The sequence below is a fragment of the Haemaphysalis longicornis genome, unplaced genomic scaffold, assembly GCF_048455015.1.
Source record: "Haemaphysalis longicornis isolate Haplotype H1 unplaced genomic scaffold, Haemaphysalis longicornis Haplotype H1 scaffold_1, whole genome shotgun sequence".
In the NCBI taxonomy this organism is placed as follows: Eukaryota; Metazoa; Arthropoda; class Arachnida; order Ixodida; family Ixodidae; genus Haemaphysalis; species Haemaphysalis longicornis.
Window position 1 is genome coordinate 320,750,801 of NW_027526203.1, and position 24,230 is coordinate 320,775,030.

The following is a 24,230-nucleotide window of genomic DNA, read 5'->3' on the forward strand; positions in this document are numbered from 1 at the left end:
ATAAGCTATATAATTAGGAAAATGGGAATGGCCATGCGACTCACTATCTCATTTCCTGCACTCAAACGTGTGACGTAATATGCACAACTGTGCATATTACGTCATAGAATCTAGGCCAGAAAAAGCAGATGCTAGTTAGGCAGGGCTTAGAAGCTTTCAGAACGAGCTATTTTTGCTTAAATGTAATGCATAATCATTTTATAGCAGTAAGAATAAGGGGAGGGTGGGGGGGGCATGCAGACAAAGTACAAGTTTGTTTTATTCGAAAGATTTGGTGTTTTGTAGTGCCCCCAGTGCTTGTCCGGCATCAAAGAGATGCTTTATTGACTAAGAAATGAATCAATTTAAGTTAAAATTTGGATTCTCCCGCCAAATCGTGTGTTTCGTGACATCATCTTCGATGACGTCACAAAAACAGGTCTTCAAGCGAACGTGAGTGTGCCACTAGACTCTGCAGCGGACCTCAGAGCCTTGTTTACCGTCCGTCCGCCTAGATGTTCCACCATACCATGGCTGACCTCTGTCCGCCTTTGCTTTGTTTTTGACCGTATGTGCACCTGGCTTGTTTTTGTTACGGTAGAAAGTATACTCGTTGCGTGAAACATGAGGTATCCTCGACAAACAGGATCACGTAAGACAATGTCGCTTACGCCAATCAGCCTGTGTCGTGTGTAAGAGAACCCCAAAGTGCCATAGTGCTGTACAGCTATAACAAGCATAGTGCATGCAGTACCAGCAACACCATGCTCTGGTACTTCTGTGTTTACGTGTACTTTCGTAACTTCCGTGTTTACCCCACCATTCTTTCTTCTGTAAAATGAATGGGCATTACATTTAAGCGAAAATAGCTCATGCTACAAGATTATAAGCCCTGCATAACTTGCATTTGCTTTTACTGGCCTCAGCCAATCGCACAGCTGGGCTTATGACGTCATATGTTCTGTTGCGGGAAATGAGCTGGCGAGTTGCATGGCCATTTCCTTTTTTCCTAACTATATAACTTATTTCAGCGAAGTTTACGTTAAAAGTGGTGTCAATATGATTCTAATGAGGCAATCTTTCGAATGAACTAATGTGGGCTAGATGGGCCCAAGCGGGCCGCAGTGGAATACAGGGTGTTTCACCACGCCCACGAAATGACCCATCCAAAATGCCCGAGAGGTTCGCGGCGTCCACGAGGGAGACGCCGCGGCGGGTTCGACTCACCGACAAAGGCGACGACAGGCTCCAAAGGGCCAGGATGAACAAGGGGTTTATTGGCCGAGTGGTACAGTGCATAATGAATGCCAAGACAGGGCTAAGAACTACACTGTACCGACGCGCGTCTCAAGGCCCGGCCCGAACGGGCGGTCATGGCCGAGGTTGCCCATGGGCCGCTCGCAAGGTAGGGGTAGGCCTACCTTGCGCGTCCGAGCAGGGCCAAAAGCAGGCCCTGGCTGAACGGCGCGGCGGGGAGGAGACGAGCCGACGTGAGGACGAGCAGCGTCCTGGTTATCCGGCTCCATCTCCTCCATCCCCCATCTCCCCTGTCCGTGGGGCAAGAGAGCCAAGAGCGAGAGAGACCCGCAAAACGCGCGCACTGCGCTTATAGGGTGCGGGGGAGAGGAGGCAGGTTCCTGGGTGAGGAGGAGCGACAGCGGCGGCGGGGCGGTTGGTGCCCGCCGTCGCGTTGGCCCGCGAGGTGACGTCACATGCGGTGCGGGAACGCGCAATCTTTTCAAGGTCGCGCTCGCGGGAGGAGGAAAGGGGATCTAGCGGATCCCCACAACCAAACTTGTGTTTTGTCTGCATGGCCCCTTGAAAAAAAGGTTGTCAAAAATGGCACCTTTTGCAATTCATGTCAGTGCTGTGAAACACCGAAGGAGGAAAGGGGGGGTGGGGGGTGGGGCGTCTTACAATGTCAAGCAAACAGGTGTACAGGTATGGACCTTTCTTAACCTTATAGTACTGCTTGTTGAGGAACTGTGGAAGCCCAGTAGTTACATGGAGCCCCCCCTCCCCCTGCAAACTGTTTCAGCCTGGTCAAATGAAGTGCAACAAGGGAACTAACGCTGCATAAATGCACCGCAGGGCACTCTGGGATCTGGCTGCCTAAAGCTGTGCTTTAGATGGCATGAGCAGCCTGTGATCGCAATGCTCTGTAAGAAAAAGGGTTTGTTAGAAAATGAGCAAAACTGTAATGGCTTCAACTATGACTAAGTTGTAAAAATAAATCTTTTTCAGAGCACTGCGGGCTTGGTTTCACCACTCAGAACTTCTACTTTGGAGACGAGGTATGTGATGGAACCATTATTTTGTACAGTTTTTCTTTTACTTCTGAATTGCTTCAGGAATTGCATTGTCGGCATTGGCTGTGGAGGTATGCAGATTGTGTTTACTTTTTCCCCTCCCATGAACAAGTTGAGCTTGTTTGTGCTGAACCAGGTACCCACCCCACAGCAGCATTCTCTTACCCAATTTTCAGCAACTGCTACATTGTGCAGGCATTCGACATAGTTCTTCGTGTGGAAAAATGTCAATTGCCCCTTTTTTTCCTGAGTTGTTGTTCGGAAGGCTTTCCTTTTCACGTTTTATTGCAGACTGTGGTTTTGTGGCTGGCTTATGTAACGTGCCTTATGCAAAGCAGGTCCAGTAAGGTAATCAAAAATGTGGGGAGAGAAACACCAGAAAAGGAAACATTCAGGAGAAATCGGGCAGATTCGTGAAAGATAGCACTCCGTGCCCTGCTTGACTAAGCTACGCCTCCTGTCCTGTGGTAGTTCTGCTCACAGGTTTCGTGGGTGGGCCATGCCAGCACTTCTCCTTCACCAGCCATACGACGCAGCAGTGCTGGCGTGGCAATGTGGGTATCAGGTTTTGTTCTTTCACTGAGATGGCCAGTTGTGGAAAATAGCAGCCGGGATGGGTTAGAAGCAAGAAAGCTTGCAACTGCTGTTGCCAGTGGTTGTCACGTCATTAAAGCAGAAAAAAAAAAATTGTGAGGACACCTAAACGCTCCTTATGATGTAGTGATTGCGAAAGCCGAGTGCCCAATTGCAGAACGCGCACCTGTCCTCATTATTATCATCCCTTTTTCAACCCTTACACTTTTCTTATAGGGGGCTGAAGTGCCGCACTGGCCGGAATAATTGTTTCCTCGTCGTTGTCGCCGTCACCGCCGCTCTAGTGATGTTGCGTCATGTGGCAGGTCGCGCCCTGTGTGTTCCGTCTAGCAGCCGTGCACAGGCCCTTGAATGTCGCTGTGTGGGTGCAGCCTGCTTGAGAGTGCATGCCTGCCCCCTTGTGCACACTCAAAAGAATGACCGCCGGAAAGACACTGGGGCTCTTTGATTTACAGTCTCGGACTCACCGCGGGTAGTCCGCGGGTAGTCTGAGGATTCCCCGAAGTCATAGGGATACATGGGAAAATCGAGTGCCGGACTGCTTCTCGGGGAGTCCGCGGTGAATCCGAGACTGTAAATCGAAGAGCCCCACTGTCAAAAACAATGCTGCAGGAGCCCTTCAAGAAGAAGGCAACACCAAGCTGTTTAGCAGTTACCCGTATTTTGTGTGCTGTGCTTTAGCCATTTGGTGTACCAACCGTTGTGCCATATTTTGTGTGCCGTGAACGCCAGATTTTCGACCAACGTAGTTAACTAATGCTTTTGCATTAAGATATGTCTAGCCTTACTTTGCTCGGGAAGAAGTTGCGTTGTCATTTTCTGGCATATAGCCTAATATTATTTTGGAATTGTTTTTCGGGTGAAATAGTTTATAGGGGAAGAGTTCAGACTGTTGCTATGAACAATACGCCATAGTGTTCGAGGCCTTAGTGTGATTTGTGTAAGGTAGGATGTCAGCTGCTCGCAAGTGGGGTCTTTAATGATTGTTAGTGTCTGCTCTAGAGTTTGCAGGAATTTGTGGGTAGTGTGTCTTGTTGACATGGGAGCATGAATGCTTAGGAGGAAGCTTCACCAGGAGTCCAGCTCTATGGTACCTTAGGCACTGCATTGTAGTGCTTCAGCTTACTTAGCTTGCTCGCAACCAAGGCAACTGCTGATCTGATTGTATTGCACTTTGTTGCATTAGAAGGGCAACAGCTAGGATATGGTGGTCATTGAATTTTCTATTGGAGCCAGAGATTCTCATTTAAGGTAAGTGTAAATGGAAGTCATAAAAATGTGAAACCTCAGCTTAGTATCAAACCTCATGATTGACGACAACAGCTTCAGGTATTTTCAACTTCACATGTTAAACTGTTCAACAGGAGATCAAATAGATGCCTTCAAGAATGAGAGCTCTTGCATGAATGTTTTTGCGATTCTGACCTGAGCAAAACCTACATGCAAAGCTTCACATACAATGAAAAGCCCCTGGACATCAGTTTTGTCTGCTTTAATCAGTGAGCGATATTTAGAGCAACTTGATAGCAGTTGCGGCTCATTGGATAAGACGCTATGAGGCTCAAGTTGCAAGCTTTTAAAATTTAGCAATTTTTTTGTGCTCTTCAAAAATTTGAGTGCCTGGTTCTAAATTCTGCTGCAACACTTTTTTATGTTTTACCTTTTTGTCTTAAGTGCAGTGGTATTGGAATAATTTAATAAGCAATTACTGACAAATTGTGCATTATAATGTATTTTCTGTTGGGGTCACTGGAGCAGACAGTGAGCTGAAGCTTCCTCTTAAGTTAGAGGCACACTTGTGCAAAATTTCAGCGTGTGCTTTTCAACAAAAAGCAGGGATGTGCAAAGGAATGTGCATCAATGCCCAGCATCAAATTTACTTGCTGTTCACGTAGCTTGACAAGGCAAACTGACTGTGCAGAGGAGTATGAGCTTATACTTCCAGAGAAGAATACGTATGAGTAGAAGCAGATTTTGTTTTTAAAGAAATCTGAGTGGGCATCTTGGTTATTTATGTAGGTAACCATCAACCTATTTATTAGGTAACCAAGCTGCTGGCAAATACAGGCAGCTTAATTTGTGTAGCCTGACATCCTGGTGGTTTTCTACAATTCACCGACTCCCTCCCAGTGGGAGAGCGCCTGTGAAGAGTCCGACTGAGCCGGCCTTGGACGTGGTGGCTGAGCAGTCTGAGGACCCAGTCTCCGGCGGCTCGTTCCAGCGGCTTGACCTGGACCTCATGGGGGACTTGCAGGAGATCTTCAGCCAGTGCGCCACCACAAACTTGCAGATCCAGCCCAGTCAAGTGACCCAGCGGGTGTCGCCACAGGCGCCGCCGGAGAAGCAGGTCAGTGATCTGCGCAGTCGTAGGCCACCCCTTTTCCGCACTGCCTGAACCAGCCGAGCACTGCTATACGCGTCTCCCTAAGTGTGGTCGCATGCGTATGCCCCACTGGCGTTTCAAAAGCATTCAAAACGAACGTCACACCCATGCTCCAGTGGAGGTACAAATGCATTCGAAATGAACATCAATTGTCGCAAATGAGAGAAACAAATTTCATTTCACTGGCAGCTGAAAGATTTAATGTCCACTTGCTTATCAGGTTTTGTTTCTGTATTGTAAAACTCGTCACCCAAATTTAAAATCAATTTTAAATCTAATTTGGCACTTTATTATTATTATTTTTTTTTTTTTACAATCTGCAAATTGCTTTCAAGGCATTTGCTCTCTGCATTGCTTGGATGGAAAGTGTGTCAATAAATCTGCCAACAATATTTTAACTTCAAGAAAAATAAGTGTTTCAAGGCACTCATTAAAAAATTGTTACGTTACTGTGTACTCTGTATTCATTTTCTGAAATTTGCGTGAAGGCATTGGGATGAGAGTAAAAGTCTGTTTCTCGAAGGTAGTGGAGTCATTTGAGCGCCTTGAATGCCCTCCGTGGCAATCATTCAGGTTGATAGATATTTGAACCAAATGCTGTTGAAAAGTTTATTGGGGTGGCATAAAATTCCCATTTGAGCTGAATGACATTCGGTTCAGAGGCATTCAACTTACCATTGGAGCACGGGTATTGGATTTGTGCGCCTGCTTACACAGAATACAAGCTAAAGAAATGCAAGCTTTAGTCATTATTTCAAATAAACAAAGAATTGTTTGTAGGTAAACAAGAGCAGAAAGAGCTTTGAAAGGTGTGATCTTTTATATAAAATGAGACGTCATTTAATCTTCAGAGTGCCTTTAATACTTTCGTGACCACGGAAAAATCGGCTGTTTTTGGGTGTTGCAGGAAATATTTTTTTTCTTGCCACAGAAAGTAATTTATGCTGAAGTGTAAGATACGAAATGATAGAGAAGGAATAGGGGTTTCTAACAGTAATAATTTCAAACAACAGATTTATGGCAGATTTTATGAAAAACTTATCAAAAGAAAACAAAAGTAACAAAAAAATATACAATTTGAACATAAGGGCCTTATAAAGTAATACTGCAAAAATGAGCTCTGTAAGTACAAAAGTTATTTACATACATACAATTATATAAACACTAGTGCCTGCCAGTTGTTTTTGGGTAGTCCTGGAAATATTTTTGTTCTTGCCACAGAAAATGATGGATGCTAAAGTGTAAATTGTAAAATGATAGAGGAAGAATGGGGCTTTTCAACAGTAATAATTTCAAACAACAGGTGTATTACGAATTTTATAAAAAAAAAATTGTGAAAAAAGTAACAAAAAGAAAAAAAAAGTGATCAATGCTACTTTGCACGCAGTAGACGTAAAAACAATTTGAAATACACACTTTGAAAATAATGCTCTTATAGAATAATACAGGGAAAACGAGCTCTGTAAGTACAACAGTTATTTACATACATACAATTATATAAACACTAGTGCCTGCTGGTTGTTTTTGGGTAGTCCAGGAAATATTTTTTTCTTGCCACAGAAAATGATGCATGATAAAGTGTAAGCTATTAAATGATAGAGGTAGAATGGGGCTTTCCAACAGTAATAATTTCAAACAACAGATCCATTAGGAATTTTATCGAAAAATTATGAAAACAAAAAAGTAACAAAAAAAATTGATAACCTCCATGCTACTTTGCACATGGTAGACATAAAAACAATTTGAAATATGCACTTTGAACACAAAACTCTTATAGAATAATACTGCAAAAATGAGCGGTGTAAGTACAAAAGTTATTTATTTGCATACAAAAATATAAATATAAACAACAAACAGCAGTGCGCTGCTCCGGAGCGCTACGCCAAGGCTAACTCCAAGCCATCTTTGTGGAGAAAACTCGACTCTGTGCGTTCGACGCCAAATGGTCTCGCCTGATGAAGTGGACACCGTGCAGATAAGAGCTGTCGTTTTTAGAACAGGGCGGGATCTGTTTACAACAATGCGCGCCCGTGATAGAGCGACCGCAGAAGAAAGTGAAACTCACCGTCGCACACCTGGTGATGGTCCGGGGCGAATCGACGCACTTCGCAGTCCGTACTAAAGTCTGACGAATCGAAGTCGTCTTCCGTATCTGTGCTGCTCAGATACATTGGAATCCGTCGAAATTCGCCGTTCGCGCGAAGCATCAGCGGGCGGCGGTTGAAGATTCCCCCTGCGGTGGAAAAACGAAACTCGAAAGTGAAACTGATAACATACTTCCTCCTTTGCCATTTGGATGGCGTAGTGGTCCAGAAGCGCTTAGAGAGGGCCAAAATTTGAATTTATATTCATCGATAGCGTACTATCGATGGGAATAGGCGCGGTCACGAAAGTGTTAAAGGAGCCATGAAGACAAAATACGAGTTTGTTTAATTCAAAATATTTGGTGTTTTATAGTGCCCTCAGCATTTGTCTGGCAGCAAGCGATGCTTTATTCACCGAGATATTATACATTTTATGTCAAAATTTCACTTTTGCCAAATCGCGTTTCGTGATTTCGGCAATGACATATCTAGGGCAGGGCCTTAAAAGTATGCTGACCAGGCCAATTACCATCTCGTACAGGGCCGTTTGGTTATCTTGTTTATCACCCGTTTTTATAGTTGACGCTGCAATACCGCTAAAGTACCAGTGTTTGCACTTTGCTTTTGACCGCGCTTGTATACGCCTCGAGCGCGGCCTGTAGGGGCGCCACTGAAATCCCCCTAGCGGCCCGTTTCGAAAGCAGCCGCGGGAGTCCGCATCCCGCTCCCCAGTGCCGCCGCTGCCTTTGCGGCACGTTCACGACTGAGATTTACCGTTTGCGGGCGTTTGAAATCCATGTTTATGTGAAGCAGTCACTGTTCGCAAATGGGGTGTGTTTACGAAAGTGTAAATGTTTCTGACGCGATCTTAGTGTGGTCTATTCGGTCTGTATAAGCGCCAGGTGTGTGTCACAGGCCAGCGTCACGGAACTGGCGTATGATGGAGCCGATTGTAGTTACACTGACCTGAATCTACTAGCAGTTTCTCCGTAACCACCGGTTCTTTAGATGTTCATTCTACGGCTATACACTACGATTTAAATCGGTTTTGTGCGCTTACATAATCAGCGGAGCACTCATACCTGACAGCACGCCAGTTATGTTTGCCAATATTATACCTCAAATATTGTTCACCACCATTTACAACCCAGTCTGTGTTAATTTCGGGAATATTCAACAAAAGTACGATGGACAATGCATAATTATACTCGGGGATCAGCACATGACAGCGTCGTCTTGTCGTGAGGTGCGCGCCCGCAGACCTTCATTTGCTACATATATCCTCTGCGCGCAGCGCGGAGACGGGCTTATAATGTAATCCGCGTCTGCGTCTAAATGCTTCTTCGAAATATCGTCATATGGCACAGGGAGTCTTCAGAATAAAGCACAAACTTAAATCAGAGGGCATTATCAAATACCACACTCTTCCAACGACATCTTTCATCGCTTGTTGAACAGCCGACTCTGTATACTTCCAAAAATGCGTCCGCCATACGATCAGCTGTTTGTTGCAGTATAAAAACAAAAGGAAAGTGCACGCGAGATTTGTGTGTGTGATTACTAAAACGCAGTTGCTTGATTCCGCTCCGCATTTGTACACAGCGTCCCCCTCCCCACCCCCCCACCCCCTCCCTGATGTCTCGTGAAATAGCGTGCATTTCGCGTATATATAGTTGGTCTAGTGAACCCTACCTGGCTTAAGTTTTGACAAACGTCTTTAGCATGTCAGAAGCTGCACTGTTTTTTGTTGTTTTTTTGTTTTTTCATTTCCGTTAGAGCTATTATGTTTTTTAATTCCGCACTTGCACAGCATTTATTTTCCCGTGGTTTCATCAACTTGCCTTGGTTCTTGCTATATGGCGTGTGTGGGCTCATATTTAATGACGCACAGGCTTGGAATATACTTAACCTTTTTTGATGGTTTATATTCTTATAAAAGGCAAAGTTATTGTCCGGAATTGGGTAATCACATCCCCGAAACCTATTTTTCTGCGACGTATATATTCGAAACGAAGCCGCATTCGTTGTCCACGCTGCAAAATTAAGCCAACCTCTGATTGTACCAGTATCAGGTCTAAACGAGGCGACAGTAGAATTAATTTGTGCCTGATGTTTTGGAGGTGACAGGGGTGATATGTTGCTACCGTCGCCGACGCCCGGAAAAGCGGCGACGAAGCGCGCAGAACCGCGTCCGCGGGTAGCGCTTGCAGGCGATCGCGTACTCTACGAAGACGCAGCTGCTTTTTAAGTGACCTAAACGTACTCTTTGCCTATAGACGTCAACATAACAAGTTTTTTCTAGGGCGTGGAAAGGCGAAAAGAAGCGAAACAGAACCAAAACACTGCACGAGCCCCTATCAGACACGCAGCGACAAATCCCGTCAACGCCGCGGAGTAGCGGCGGCAGGCGGCGCAGCGATCGCGAAGCTCGAGGCGTATACCTGCCATATTTTTATTGCGGTTGATAGCAATCGTTTCCTAAAACATAAGCTACAACTCGACAAACGTAAGTGGCCGTGCCACTTGTGTCAGCTGGCCAGTGTTGCGTCAGACATGCCCAACGTGCCCAACAGCTGTGTTAGGCAGTGTCAGCTGGCAAAATGCCGCACTAACTTGTTGAATTCTTATGTGTTGTTCGTAATTTTCATTGTTTACCCCACCATTCTTACTGCTATTAAAAGAATGTGCCCTAAATTTAAGCGCGAATAGCTCGTTCTGCAAGCTTATAGGCACTGCTTAACTTGTGTTTACTTTTGCCAGCCTCAGCCAATTTCACAGCTGTCCATAATATGTCATAGGTTCTAGTGGGTCGCATGGCCATTCTCTTTTTTTTCTAATTATATACATTGGCCGCGAGGCCCACCACTGGAGAGGCCGGCGCTGCGATCGTTTTGACGTCACTTGTAGGATCACCGTTCCTATCTTGCTGCGTAGTTGGCTTGCAGCGCGTGACGCTTCGCTTAGGAAGCGCGTTCTAAAAGTATTTTCGTGTTAATTTCCTTCGTTTGAAGTTAATTCTCAGTGCGTCAAGCGCAGTTTGACCTAATGGTGACTGTATAACCGTATCAACTGTGGTAGATTATCCGCAAACACCATGAGCGTGGTGGTGTATTACGCATGCGACCGAAGCGTAAGCAGCACCTTGTTTCCCCGATCAACAATGTGGACTACGACGATCGCCCAGTGAAATTTCTAGATTTGCCTTGTTTGCAAGAAATGTATAAAACAGGAAATCGTGAAGCGTTAACTGCTCGCAGAAGCACACGCACCCGCCGTGCCTGCCCGCACAGCCGACGGTGCGGCTCGAACCGAGGTCGCGGCAGCAACAACTTGTCGCCGCTTTTTAAAATCACACAAGTCGTGGAAAAGAAGTCCCAGATTGGTTCAAGTGGATGTTAGTGTGATGAAAAATTCTGATAGGTGGTGTCATCAGCTGTGGTTTTCAAAGCGATGCTCAAATATCTGCCGCGATTTACGCCGACCGGCCGCGGAGGTCGGTCCCGGCAGCGCCGGCCCGTTCACGCACGGTGCGGCGAGCGGCCGAAGGATGGCTATGCATGCGCGCAAGAATCGACCGAGGCCGTGCAGGTATCTTGATCGTCGATCGCTTTAACGGAAATCACCGCGCTTACAGAGTTCCCAGCGCGGTGAAACGTTCTGTTAGGGACTGTCACTCGCAACTCTAACGGCGATGAAATATCTGCTGCGACGCCAAGCCTGAAGTTCCCAACATACGATACGTGCATCCGAAGCCGGCCGCGAGCTGTTGGCGAAGGCCCTCCCGTCGCGCGCTTGCGTGTTGCGTTTGGGTTCCTCTAACTTCTTGGGGGCCCCAAACGCTCGGTTCTCCTATTCTAAATATCCCCATTACCCGAAATCATTAACGGCGTGTTTCGCCTCGTACGCAGTCTCGCCTTCTGTGAGAAGTCGTGAGTTTCGAAATTGATGCTTGAGAAATGCCGGCTTACTGTAAACATACAAAACACGCTGCAATTATAAATTACCACGCCGAACACCTAATGAAAACTAAATATAGCCTTGTCCGAACCCGCTCGAAGGTGTTAAAAACTCGCTTTCATACCGTTCATACATTGCGGACAAGTCGCGAAAAGTAAGCATCAGCCGTGCAGAGTACAGGCTACGGCAGTGATCGTTAAACAAATACGGGCATGACTATAAAAACATCGTAGGGGAAATAGGCACTGATTAAGCCAAACTGCAGACCATAACAATACTTTTAAGCATGTGCGGCGAGGCAATCTGGTCACCGTTCTGGCGTCATTCATTTACCAGGCAATACGAGCAGTTCGCGCGGTTCGCGCGGCAAACACCTTGTAACAGCGACGCGTTTCTGTCGCTGTTACAAGGTGTTTGCTTGCACACACATGTCCCGTCACCAGTATTTCATAATAAATTTACAGCGTACTTTTCTCGGCATCAGTTGCATCGTCCTTGGCGTTAGCTGGCTGCGTATGTAAGAGCTGTGGGTCGCGATGGTAGACACTACCTAAACGCGGCGGTGTCGCCGGGAACAAGCGAGTCGCTGATTGCTTGCCCGAATTGTTTGGTCTACAGACAAATTTTTTGGTAATTTGCATCAAATCCACAAGGAGCGGGCGAGACGGTGGCCACAACAAAAAAACACGCTTCCGCATACGCACGGAAAATGTGTTGTAGCAGACGACAACACGATTCGGCGTCCTACAAGTGACGTCACTCGTAGGTGGCGCCACGGTATGTCCTCGAGGCCAATAGCTTATTTGAGTGAAGTTTGTGTTAGAGGTGGTGTCAGTGTTAATGTACATCCTCGCTTGAGGCAACAAGTGCGCGCTCACATATGCACGCCGCAAAACGCCCTTTTACCGCAACATTCCATGCCGTGCAAGGATGGGTCTCGGACCCATTTTTTGTGGCCCGCCGCTTCACGCCAAAGTCAACGAGCCAATCAGAGTGCCCGGGTCACGTGAGCTGCGAGGTGACCCAGGCAACTCGGGCACTCGCCAAGGAGCGGCTCAGTATGAGACAGTTGTGGTCACAGTAGACGAGCAGGAAGAGCAACTGAAAAGAAAAACGCGGGAATCCTCCCGTGCTCTTCCGTCGGAGAGGGCGACGATTGGTTTCCTCCACCACCGCTGCCACTTTTGCGCGCGCGAGCTCCCAGTAGTGTAGCCTTCAAAAAGTGGCAGCGTTTTTGAGCACGCGCAAATGCGCGCCAAACGTGTGCCAAAAGCTTTGAATTGGCGACTAATTTTTCTACCATTGTGCAGGGTGGAAGAGAAACCCAGTGTACTTGGGCATTGGCACAGAGATACTGTATTTACTCGCGTAATGAACCCACTTTTTTTCCAGAAAATTCAGGATTAATTTGGGAGGAGGGTTCATTATGCAGGAAAAAATTGCAACAGATTTTTTAAAAGTTGAAATTTCATACAATAAAGTTCCTAAGAGAAGCGCTGTCAGAGCCTTACCATTTTCGTAAAGAACACGTAGGTAATTATCTAATTGAATTTATATTTTATTCACAACTCGCCATCGTCCCCCTTCGCCATGGAGCTTCCATCCTCACTGAAGTCGCTTGCGGCCACACTTTGTTGTCGGCACCGTCTTTCGTGCCGTCAAGGCACTCCAAAATTTGTTTTGGAGTGCCTTGGAGAGGGCAAACTTCCCTTCTTTGGGCCCACGAAACACGTGGCGACCCCTGTTCACCGCCCGAAAACTTCTTGTTTTCACCCGTAGCCTACATGCACTCGGTCAACACTGAAGTGCCACACAGCTGCGCTATTTCCATGTGCAACGCATGCTCCATCACCGTAGTTTAAAACACCGCACACCAGGAGCACAAAAAAAGGTTGGAACACAGCTGAACAATAAAACCACGGAACGTAATGACGAAGCCGCGTAACAGCGAGAGAAGAGGAGTGCGGAGTGCATTTAGTGCTTTGTTCGCACGCTGGCGGAACCAGCCCAAACAGCAAACAGCAGGGAAGGAGTGCGGAGTATGTTTTGTGCTTTGTTCGCACGCCGCAAAGTTTTTATGGCACAAGGTTTGTTTTGCATTTGACAGGTGGCGCACCGCAAGCGCGCAATTTTTAAATTGTAAGCCACAGCATTCACGCTCACATCTCCGGCTGCACTTGAGATTTCTTTTTCTTGGAATGCATTTTTAACATTTCTGCGCGTACTGTAGGGCGATATCAAGTTACTGCAATCGCCTACAGCATCAGCAACCATGCTGAAATAAAAACATATTTCTGCTGCATTTTTTATTTGAAGTGCCAAAAAAGTAAATTCTCAACAAGAAAAGTGGGGGGAGGGTTCATTACGCGAGTGGGTTCATTACGCGAGTAAATACGGTACTATGGTAGGGGGAAGGAAGTCAGTTTCGCTGTTTCCAGAATGGGAGAGAAAGAGCTTTGGGTGAACGTACTGCAGGAGAGCACGAAGATGGGGATGGTGAAAAAGGCAAACACGAGCACTGTGTTTGTCCGTGGATGAAACCTCACGATTCATGCATAAGCATGCATAACTTAAGATAAATTCTTGAAATTTTAAGTTGGCTCGTTCATAGTGCGAGCAGAACATTGCACCCCTTGATTCAAAAATCCACTGACAAATACATGAATACAGTGCTATTTACCCGCCGCGGTGGCTCAGTGGCTATGGCGTTGTGCTAGTAAGCCCAAGGACACTGGTTCGATTCCCAACCATGGGGGCCGCTTTTCTGATGGAGGCTAAAAGCGAAAACGCCCATGTGTACAAGATTTCGGCGCACGTTAAAGGGACCCAGCAACACTCCTTGAGCAGTGCAAGTAAACCTGCGCGAAGTTTAGATTACACTGCCAGGAATACCTGAGCCAAATATTACACGTGCACGTGAAGCGGTGAGCGCACAAATCGCTGTGAAAGACGCGGAAAAACCAACTGCGCTCTCTTCAGTTCTCCTCATTATGCACCCCTGGCATGGCCTAAGCGACTTCACTGAGGCCATGGCTGTCCGGTCGGCTGTCACTGGTCAACTTCGCGGCTAATTTCTCCCATTTCCGCTGTCGTCAGCGCTGTGTACAAGCCTCTTCTATGCCTGAACCTGTAGGTGCAGTTTTGCCGTTTCTTTTGTGTTTGAAGTGCGTGCATAGTTTGAGTGATGAGCTCAATACTTTCCTTTCAACAGGAACACTCGACAACAAACGTTTATTGCTTCAAAAACGCCCTACCCGCCCGAGCGCGCGCTTGCGAGCAGGTACCCATGCCTGCTTCTTTGTGGCACCGGACCGGAAATAGGCCCCTCCGCGTTGCGGAGAAAAGGATAAAACTCCTTGGCCTGTGATACATCGAAGGCCGCCGAAGAGAACGCCGCAGGTCGCCCCCCTCCCCGAGAGAGAGCGCGCAGCTTTCGTCGCGTTGGCCGCGGTCGAGTTGAGAGGGAACGATTATGTGCGATTTCTCATAGCGCGTAGTTTCGGTGATAGTGAACGGATTTTCATAATTCTTGCGGGAGGATATTGCTGGGACAATAGACTTTACCCCAAAATACATTTCTAGTTCTCGATGGTAAGTGTTGCAGGGTCCCTTTAAAGAGCCCCAGGTGGTCCAAATTAATCTGGAGCCCTTCACTACAGCACGCCTCATGGCCTTTGTAGCGTCGGCGCGTTAAACCCCACAATCAAATCAAATTGAATATAGTGCAATTTGTCAGCAGTGGCGTTGCCTTGGAGCCTGCCTCTTATGGAGTGAATTATAATTACCATTATTATTGTCATAAATTATCGTGTAACACCCAGCACTGTGATAGCTTCTTTTGCTGGCAGCTCTATTTTGGTGCCTTCGCAGCAGTGCAGGTGCGCTTGCTGTAGAGCACCCTTCTGTAGAGCAAGCATTCTGATCGGGGCGGCACCAATGTTGTGCAGAGATTTCTAAATTTTTTTAGCGTAGTTTCATTCCATAAGGGTTGCTAATCCATAAGGGGTTTCCAGGAAACCTCGAAAGTAAACAATATGTACACAGTGTTGCAGATGTGAGCTAGAAGCTGACCATGCAGTGTACTCTTCCTGATCACTGATGCAAAGCTAAAGATTAGCACTTGTTCTTCCATTGTGAGTGAGAAAAGGTCTGCCAGCACACATTAACGCTTTCATTACGGCAGGAAATTGACCGATTTTTAGGGATCTAAGAAAACATTTTTTTGTGCGAAACATGCTGGTTAGGCACATGTTGCAGTGACATAAAATGTAGATGATTCAATGGCATTTCCAACAACACCAGTTTCAATAATGTTTTCATAAACAGTCATTGCAAAAAAAATTATCAAATTCAGAATTTTTGTCCAGGCATTGAAGAAAATGAAAAAAAAAAAAGAAGTGTTGTATAACAAACCACCAGCAGAAGAAAAAATTAAGAATATACATTTTGTAGGCAAACATTTCAAAAACCCGTCCCAGGAAAAAAAATTGAGTTGTGCAGAACAATTTGTCAGATATAAAAGAAAACGTTAGCATGCGTGGTGCCCGTGCCTTGTAATGAGGCCCAACCTCCACTTCAAAGTGCGCAATTTTTAATAGTTCTCTGAAAGAAATCTGGTGGTCTGACTTTATTAAACATACCAATTAGGCCCCATGTGATGTAAGAACACCTTGTCAATGATTACGGCCAGCGCAAGATGCAGGGCAGACAAGTGATGCGAAGAAATCCGCTTGGAGTTGAAAACTAAACTTGGTGGATGCTTGTTGATGTTCTGATCATCACTTATCTGTCAAAAACTTTCGTTTGTGGTTTATTATCATCTTCTGACCTGCTGTGGTAGCCCTGCGTGTGGCAATAAGGTGCGATGCGCTAGAATCATGGCTAGCAAGCTTTCACCAAGCAGCTGTGGCACGATTAAGAGAGTTCAGCACTACGAGCCTCCTACATTGCAGCAACACCTAACATTTCAAAAAGGAACAATATTAAGCCTGTTGAGACTGTCAGAATAGACAGTTATACTCAGAAGCGATTCTCAGAAGCGATTCCTCTGGAAATACCCTTGTATGGAAACGAAACAGTCCGATGTACTGCTGGCGCTGTTCAAGGCCGATTGGAAGTGCTCTCCTCGTCTGAACTGATATCCGATGACTTGGTGTTATCTTTCTACTTTCTGCTGCAGCTGTTAATGCAGAAGTAAGGCGTGGGTGAAGTGGCATTACGAGTGGCATGCTTTTTTGAGAAACGGTAGCGGGCGACGGAGGCGCCATGGCAAATCGGCTTGCAGTTGGGTAACTGCGTGGTAGCGCCAAATACAAATTTCGCAATTTAAAAATGAAACCGAAGCTGCTGGAAACGGGTTGAAAATGCCAGGTCCACTTGTTGGACATGCGGGGACCTTAAGAAATAGCTTTGGCAGAATAAAGCTGCTCTTTCTCTGTACCAAAGATCACTAGTGAATAGCTGGTGTCATTTTCAAGTAATCACCACCTCTCAATGCAGTCGGATTACAAAGCTGACTACATAATTTGGTATTTGACATGCTAGGAGCCTTTTGATAAAAATAAATTGATGGTAATTCAGCATAACTACGAGCAGCATGCTTTTTGTCGAATGCAGCAGCCATGCCCCCTTTCGCTCGCGAAAACACCCGCACCTCAGCTCGCAAAAAACACCATAAAAAATCTCAATGTTGCCGGAGCGGGAAAATTTAAACTGAGTCTAAAAGTGCAGTGCCTAGACTAATGACTGGGGCGCATTAAGGGTACAAGAAACGACTGCAACATGTCGAAATCGGCAATATAAAGCATTGATCACGGTTGATTGATTTGAATGGGTGTGGTAATGAAGAGTTAAACCCACAGTGACCGAGTGCCACTTTCACTGGCCACACAAGGTAAATTTGAAGATCTCAAGATGCGATTGCAGAAGTGGACTATGCCCCCTTACTTGCAGTCTGACCAGAAGCTGCTTCCGAGGCCTCGTTTGTGCTTCGAAACTAATACATGCAGCATTTGGACATCATCACTATGGTGGCGCTTACTTGGCATGGAAGCAAACATCTGTCAGCAGTAGCAGAGAGCATTTAATTAAAACAATTAGATCCGATAAAATTGTTGTTGAAAAAAAAGTCTCTTTAAAGTATCATTGCTAGCCCCTTTGATTTAGTCAAATGTTAAAGATGCAGCATGCTTTTACATTTTTTTAGAAAGCATGCGTTTTTACTGCTGCATTTTAGGTAACAAAATCAAAAGCACTATTTGCGTCGCCACTGAAATGTTTTGGGCCAACACAATACAAAGTTAACACTACTCATCGTTCCTGTGATGGAATTTTCTGTAGTTCCCAAAAACTCTAGGCCCACAGTCTTCCAGGCATGGCTGAACCTTGATTTAACAGTCACCAAGACCTGCGAATTAGTTTGTTAAAATGGGTTCGTAATGTCGAGAAAGCATGGACAGTTGTGGGGGAATCTCAATTTGTTCGTTAAGGGGGGACACTGGTCTTGAGGTCATTTTTGTTATTTTTTAACCTATGTGCTTGAGATTTACACATTAAGTGTATTTCAACATCCTGAGCACAAATACTATGCAGTCAGTTTTTGTCTATGGGGTGTAAGTTTAGTTGTGCAACATGTTATGTCACTCCGTTTCGGGCAATTGTTTCATTGTATACCTATAAAATACTCAAATAGCTTTTATCCCTTTGTGCTCTAGAAGGACCAGGGAGTGCAACTATACCACTGCAGTAATTTTAGCATGGTTTCTGCAAACGCTGCGAAATTCGTAAATGTCGGGTCATCAATTTACAATGTTTTTGTTAAACTAACTGCATAAAATCTTGTGCCAGCAAAAAGACATTCTATATTATTGTGGTTTTATTGCACTGTTCAGTTCATAAGCTTTCGAATGTAGCAAAAATGATGTAAGTCGAACCAGTACATCCTAAGATATTGTGCCCGACAGCTGACCATGTGAGAAAAAAATTGGTTCTGAGAAAACAGGGCACGAAGTTTGCAAACATAGACAAAAATGGTCATTTAGGCGACTTCAAAGGGCAACAGCTTTGTGAATACTTATGATACAGCTATGATGTAGACTGCAAATATAATTAATACAGAAAATTGATTGAGCGGAGGTTTCATAAAACTGAGGTTCAACTGTAATTGATTGAAAGAAACTTTATGGTCAGCGAGACCTTTGTAACTTTTGTTTTGTTTAAATATTGATGCCTAGTGGCTGTGCATTGCAGTTCCCTTGCTGAGTGTGCGTCACTAGTAAGTGAAACTACTTTTTATGTCAATTTGGTCAAGGCAGTTGTTCCCTACTCCTTAGTGTTAATAATTTGTACTAACAAAGGCTTGAGATTGCACGAGCATGCGATGCCAGCCCAAGTGAGGTGTCGACGAGGTGGCCGCTTGCCGCCACTGTATCGGCCTCTTGTCACCTGCAGGCCTTCAGCGACCCTTCGCTGCACAAGGTGCCCTTGGCCCCACCGCCAAGGAAGGCCTTGAGGAACAGCAACCGCCCTCCTCCACTGGCCTCCTCCGAGGCGCCCCTCATTCGCCTCGACTCCCAGGACAACGAGGACGAGCAGCCGGCCAACCACCAGTCCGGGGCACCTCCTCCCGCCAACAAGGCCGTACCGCGACGGCTGCCACCAGAGCTGATGCAGGCGATGCAACCACCCGTGCAGATGGCGGCCCGCCAGCCACTGGGGCCACCACTGGTGCCACCCATGGTTCCACCCCGGGTGCAGGCGTCATCACCAACGCAGCTGCCGATTACGGGCAATCCCCTGCTGTTCACGGCCCGTCCGTTCGCACCACCTCCCTACTCGAACCTGCAGCGACGGTTCCAAGCCGTGCCGTACATGGGCGCTCCGCATCCGTCTTTCACCACAAACCCCTTCCTGCGAATGCCGTGGACTCCACCGGTGACTCCGCCAGTGACGCCACCCGTCACGTCACGTCCCCCCGTGACCATGCTGCCAATGTCGCAGCCAGCACCGCCCTCGGTGTTCCCCAAGCAGCAGGACCCGTGTGCCGACTTGATTGACCTCTGATTGTGCGAGGGGCTCGTGTCTTCTATTTATTGCCGGATGAGCGGAGTAGGCGTGCAGACCTTGTGTACATATCGATATTGGCGGCCGAAACAGGGAACCACGAGAGTGTGCTACGGGAGAAATATAGTGTTTAAATAGGAAGGGCCATGAAGGGGAAGCGCGACTACATCTTCGAGCCTTTGTACTCAGATAGTTCTATGCGGATGGAAGGCAGAAACTGTGTACAGGGCAGACACTGTGTACAGAATTGAAGAGTGCTGTGTTTTTTTTTTTTGTTTGTACAGCCCCGAATTTAGCGTTATTCTTAGAGATTCAGTAAGAGAGCTTGTAGTGGTACCGCCACCAAGTTAGCCAGTACATTTGCATCATTGCTGTCGATAAAAGCTCTGTGATAATCTGCTTATATATATATGTGCAGTGTAATGGAATTGGGAACCATTATATCCGGCACAGGCGTAATGCCCACACATACCTTTATTCTTGAGCATCTTAAAAGCGGACTCGACACGGACACAAGAAAGAAACAGACAAACCACAGCACTGTGGTTTATTTCCTTCCTGTGTCCATGTTGAGCCCAGTACCAACTAGTGCAGTTGTCAATTCTTCTACATACCTTTATTGTCTTAAGCTGTGCATCATGGGCAAGTGCAATAAAAAGCACTTGCCTCCTCTTTCACCCCCTTCCTTTCCAGAATACATTTACCTCTGTGAGGCAAAAATGCTGGTAGGAACAATAACTGCAACAAGTTCTAATGAAGTCCTTTTTTTTTTTTCGAAAGTCATTTTAGGGGCACCAGCTGCCTTTCTTTTGCGTAACAAACACTATAAATTTTGGCAAATGTTTTTTTTTTGCTAGAGTGGAGTTTTTTTTTCGTGGGGGGAGGGGGGGTGAGGGGGTATACACATGCTGACAAAAAAAGAAAATTATCTGCTACACCCAGTATGGCTTCATTTATTTCTCACTGAATGCAAAATCCATAAGGTGAGATTTAAAATCTAAAAAAGCACTGCATTCTCACACTGATTTAGAGCTTTTGACATGGTAATCTCAAGTGATTAGAATTACAAGTTTGCCTAGAATATGGTCAAATAGTCTAATGCAGTTTGTTGAAACCAGTGCAGCTATCTTCGCAGTACCTAAATTAAAAACACATCACTAGTGGTGTCTAAAACATTGAGCAAAAAAACAATTTTTTAAAAGTAATAAATACTAGAAGTGTTCATTGTTTGTCAGCTGAAAAGTTACTGGGAAAGCATTTAAATTACACCTCCACAGAAATGCTCTGAATGGCAAGTGTCAAGATGCATTCAGGCTGCTAGAATTTGTCCATGATGTAAAGCTTACCTTCTTTTCCTGTAAGCCTGAGAGCCCAAGAGGCTGCCAGTTGTACTTTTAATCTAAAAATGTACACAGAAATATCTTGGTGTGTAAAAAGTTTCATTCCTTTGCTTACAAGCATCCATAAGTCGAACACTTCATGCCAGAGAATAACTAGTGAGATGTAGATGTGTGCTAAGTGTAGAATACTTTTTAGCATTTGCAAGTAAGACAGTAAAGCTTTTAGTAAAGCAGGCCTTCCACTTTTACTGCTCTGAATGTTCAGAAAATCTGTTGGTGATGTATTGGCTGTCTTTGTATGTCCAGATGACTGTTGTACAAGGCTGATGTGGTCCAGAGTGCCGACGGTGCGAGCTCTGACGAAATGTGCCAATAAGCTCGCCCTCTTTTGCATATGTATACAGGTCATGTAGTGCGGCTGTTGGCTCAACATGCGTGATAAGGGGTTCCAATGACAGGACGAGGCTGCAGTCTGCAAAAAGTATAACAGTACAAAGCAAGGATGCTTGCCATTGTTGGCTTCAGCATCAGTAATCACGAATCGAGCTGTGAGCTTCCAAAGTTTAGGCTGTCGAAATGTAAGGCCTCTTCTATTTACAGGGCTCCGAAAGCCCTCAATGGAGTGCTTCTCCCTCCCCCCCCCCCCGCTACCCACGGACGGAAACTTGCCTCACACAAAAGAACAGTAGCTGACACTTCGACGTCTTATGCAGTTTAGAACAAACATGGGGCTGATGATTGCGCGATTGTCAGCCCTTTGTTTGTCGTAAGGCACCAGTCCACAAGCTCAAAAAAACATGGTGCGTCGGAAATGCATGGGCTTTGCTCGCCACAAAAATTATGCACTGCTAGGAATTTACGAAACACCAAAAGTACTACTTCACGTGTGTACCCTGCGTGTGTCCCTCCCTTGTGATCATATTTGGTGCTTCGTGAACTTCCTTAGCAGCACAGAATTTTTGTACGGGTATGCCTCCAAGCAAGCTGTCCTGGTGTTTTGTGCACACGAGAAAAATTTGCTGCTTTCACCAGCAGAGGCATCGATCGGCTGTTTTCCACTTGCTTTCCATACACTCCGAGCTGAGGGCACTTGGATTTGTAGTTTCATTTGGTCGCTTGTCAGACACTGGGATGCAAGGACCCCCTCTGAGGGCCCCTTCCCTCCCTCTGCTGTTCTTTCCTGTTTACTGGTGAGATCTGGTAAGGACAGTTATCTTTGCAACGTCTCGCTACTACATTTTGTAACCTGTCCACGCATGCTGCTGTGCTTGCCAGTGAAAGCAAATTTCTGTGTACTTAAGCAGACAAATTGCTTTTCTACGATTTGAAGAAAGCTTGCTGCCACTTTAGGTTGTGGTGCTGATTTTTATAGTGGTTACTGTGTGAAAAATTGTGCATGCCTATGGTGATACCCAGCTTTCTGGGTATCACGTTTCTGCATGACGGTTGACCAGATGCTCATAGCTTACTGCATAGCCAACTCGTTGCAGCTTTTTTCAAGCTAAAGGCCGGTAAAGTAACTGCGCTGCAACTATTGTTCTTAGCTAGTAGGTAAGACTGGTGTGTTTTGGTCTTTATGCCGACGTGAAGGGAAGTCACATTGCTTTTAAAAGGTGCAATAATGAGTCACAGACGTTCACGAAACACTTTGGGGCAATCTGATGTGAGCATTGATCTGACGAGCAAATTCATGATGTATCGTAGCAACCAACATTTCCAAGTATACATTCACAACTTAGTGAAAAACAAACGACAGGTCGAAGCACTGTTTTTCGTGGTACGACTGCTTTTCGGATTTGTTTGCATGGTTTTTGCTTTCATTTGCATGTTTCATTATTACTCTTGTAGAAGGAATATCAAAATAGGCTCGCACTGTTTGAAAATGAGCAAGTTTTTGTTTTGTCTGCACTGCCAAAATAGTTTTTTTTGTAATACACTTATCTTTTTAAAGTCGTGTAAATGGCACCTTGAATCCTGTCTATTTATCTCTTGAAAAAAGAAAAGTAGAAAGTACCTTGTTTATAACATGTTGCAAAAGTTGAAAACGTGTTGTATAGAGAGTCTTGTGATGGTTATTTTGCATCATCAGTATCAGCTCGCAGTGTGCCCTCTTTAGTCTGTTTTTAATTAGATGCTCTGCACAAATTACATTTTTACTAATAGCTGCATGCTTACTCGTAATTTACACTAACCCTTTTTACTCATCAGACTGCTCAGTGAGTTTGAATCGTGCTTGCCACATTAAAACAGTGTGCGGATGAGTGTGTTTGTGCAAACAACATTGATGAGGGAGTACATGTCTGATAGGATTTGTTTTAGGCAAAGGAGTGCTCTTAGGAATGGATCATTTTGTACATTCCTGCGAAAGTCAGCGAGACGTTTTTCTTTCTTTTTGATGTAGTTCATTAAACAATTAGCATTCCTGTCTTGTTGTCTCCGAGTCGTGATTTATGGTTTTTGGAATATGCCATGTGTTAGCTGTCTGTCCCACGTGATTTGAGCCCTTCCTTAAACACAGAAAACTTGTATTGAAGTTAAGTAAAATTAAACCGTGCGCATTGAAAAATGTGTCTGTATTTGCAATCTAGGTTAACCAAGTTTTTAAAAAAGTAAGTGAACTTGGGGTCGTTTTGAAACTGCAGTGTTGTAGTGTGTCCCAAATGCAAAATGCAGCGGCTCCTGTCAAAGTATTTTCTGTGGTATAGAAAATAACGGCACCAAATTCAAACTTGACTCGTATACTATTACAGCTCTGCTGTTCCAGCTCTACTGTTCTGCTGTTGCTACTCGGGTTCCAGCACTGCTCGTAATTGCACGAGTGCAGCTAGAATCATCAGTGCCCATTTGAGGCTGAAATTTTACGCTTCGCTTTTTCGGACAGTTTTTCTTGGACGTGATAAAAGCTTAGCTGTAAATCAAATTTCAGTATGACATTTCTTTTGCCGCTATGTTATGCTACAAAAGAAAGAAAAATTGACTAGCCATCGTCATAATTGCTCAAAAATATTGCTTAGTGAGCAAGAACAAGTAGGAGTGCTGACATGAAATTTTCTAGTTACGTTTTTTTCACTGCTATGAGTGCCTACTAGCCCACTAATCATAGAACGGCACATTAGATGGTCGAACGCCATGTAATTATTTACAGCCTCGTTTATTCGTACCAGTGTCAGTTTCGATGAAACGAACACAGGGCAGCCGCCATGACAGGAGGGCTCCTCATGACATCACCGTCCTTGTTGCACCACGGCTGGTCTGGACGTGCGCGTCTAGACAGGCCGTGATTTCACGTGCACGGGCAGCGTGTCAGTCCCAAAACGGTGGCACGATGCACATGGCGGAGCAGCACCCGCCAAGAGCAGCCAGCACTCAGGCTACATCACGGGAGCCCTGACGTTGGCAGTTTGGGGTGAGGCGCTCAGTGCGTCATGCTGATGCCGATGTCAAAAGGGTATCTCTTCTGAGCCTTCTCGTGTGTGCAAAAATTAAAACTGATTTAAATTATCTTATACTGAAAAGTTACAGT

General features: G+C 45.5%; 1 protein-coding gene across 3 annotated transcripts in view; it reads left to right on the forward strand.

Annotated features, from left to right (window-relative positions):
• LOC144151437 (DENN domain-containing protein 1A-like) overlaps nucleotides 1-23,132 on the forward strand; it is a 64,865-nt gene extending 41,733 nt beyond the window's left edge. For all 3 annotated transcript variants that reach the window (XM_077682491.1, XM_077682503.1, XM_077682498.1), the window contains 3 exons: nucleotides 2,224-2,273; nucleotides 5,013-5,229; nucleotides 18,756-23,132. In XM_077682491.1, the coding sequence (XP_077538617.1) occupies nucleotides 2,224-2,273; nucleotides 5,013-5,229; nucleotides 18,756-19,367 (879 nt within the window). In that variant the 3' untranslated portion in view covers nucleotides 19,368-23,132. The remainder of the gene's footprint in view (nucleotides 1-2,223; nucleotides 2,274-5,012; nucleotides 5,230-18,755) is intronic.
• Nucleotides 23,133-24,230: the final 1,098 nt, after the last annotated feature.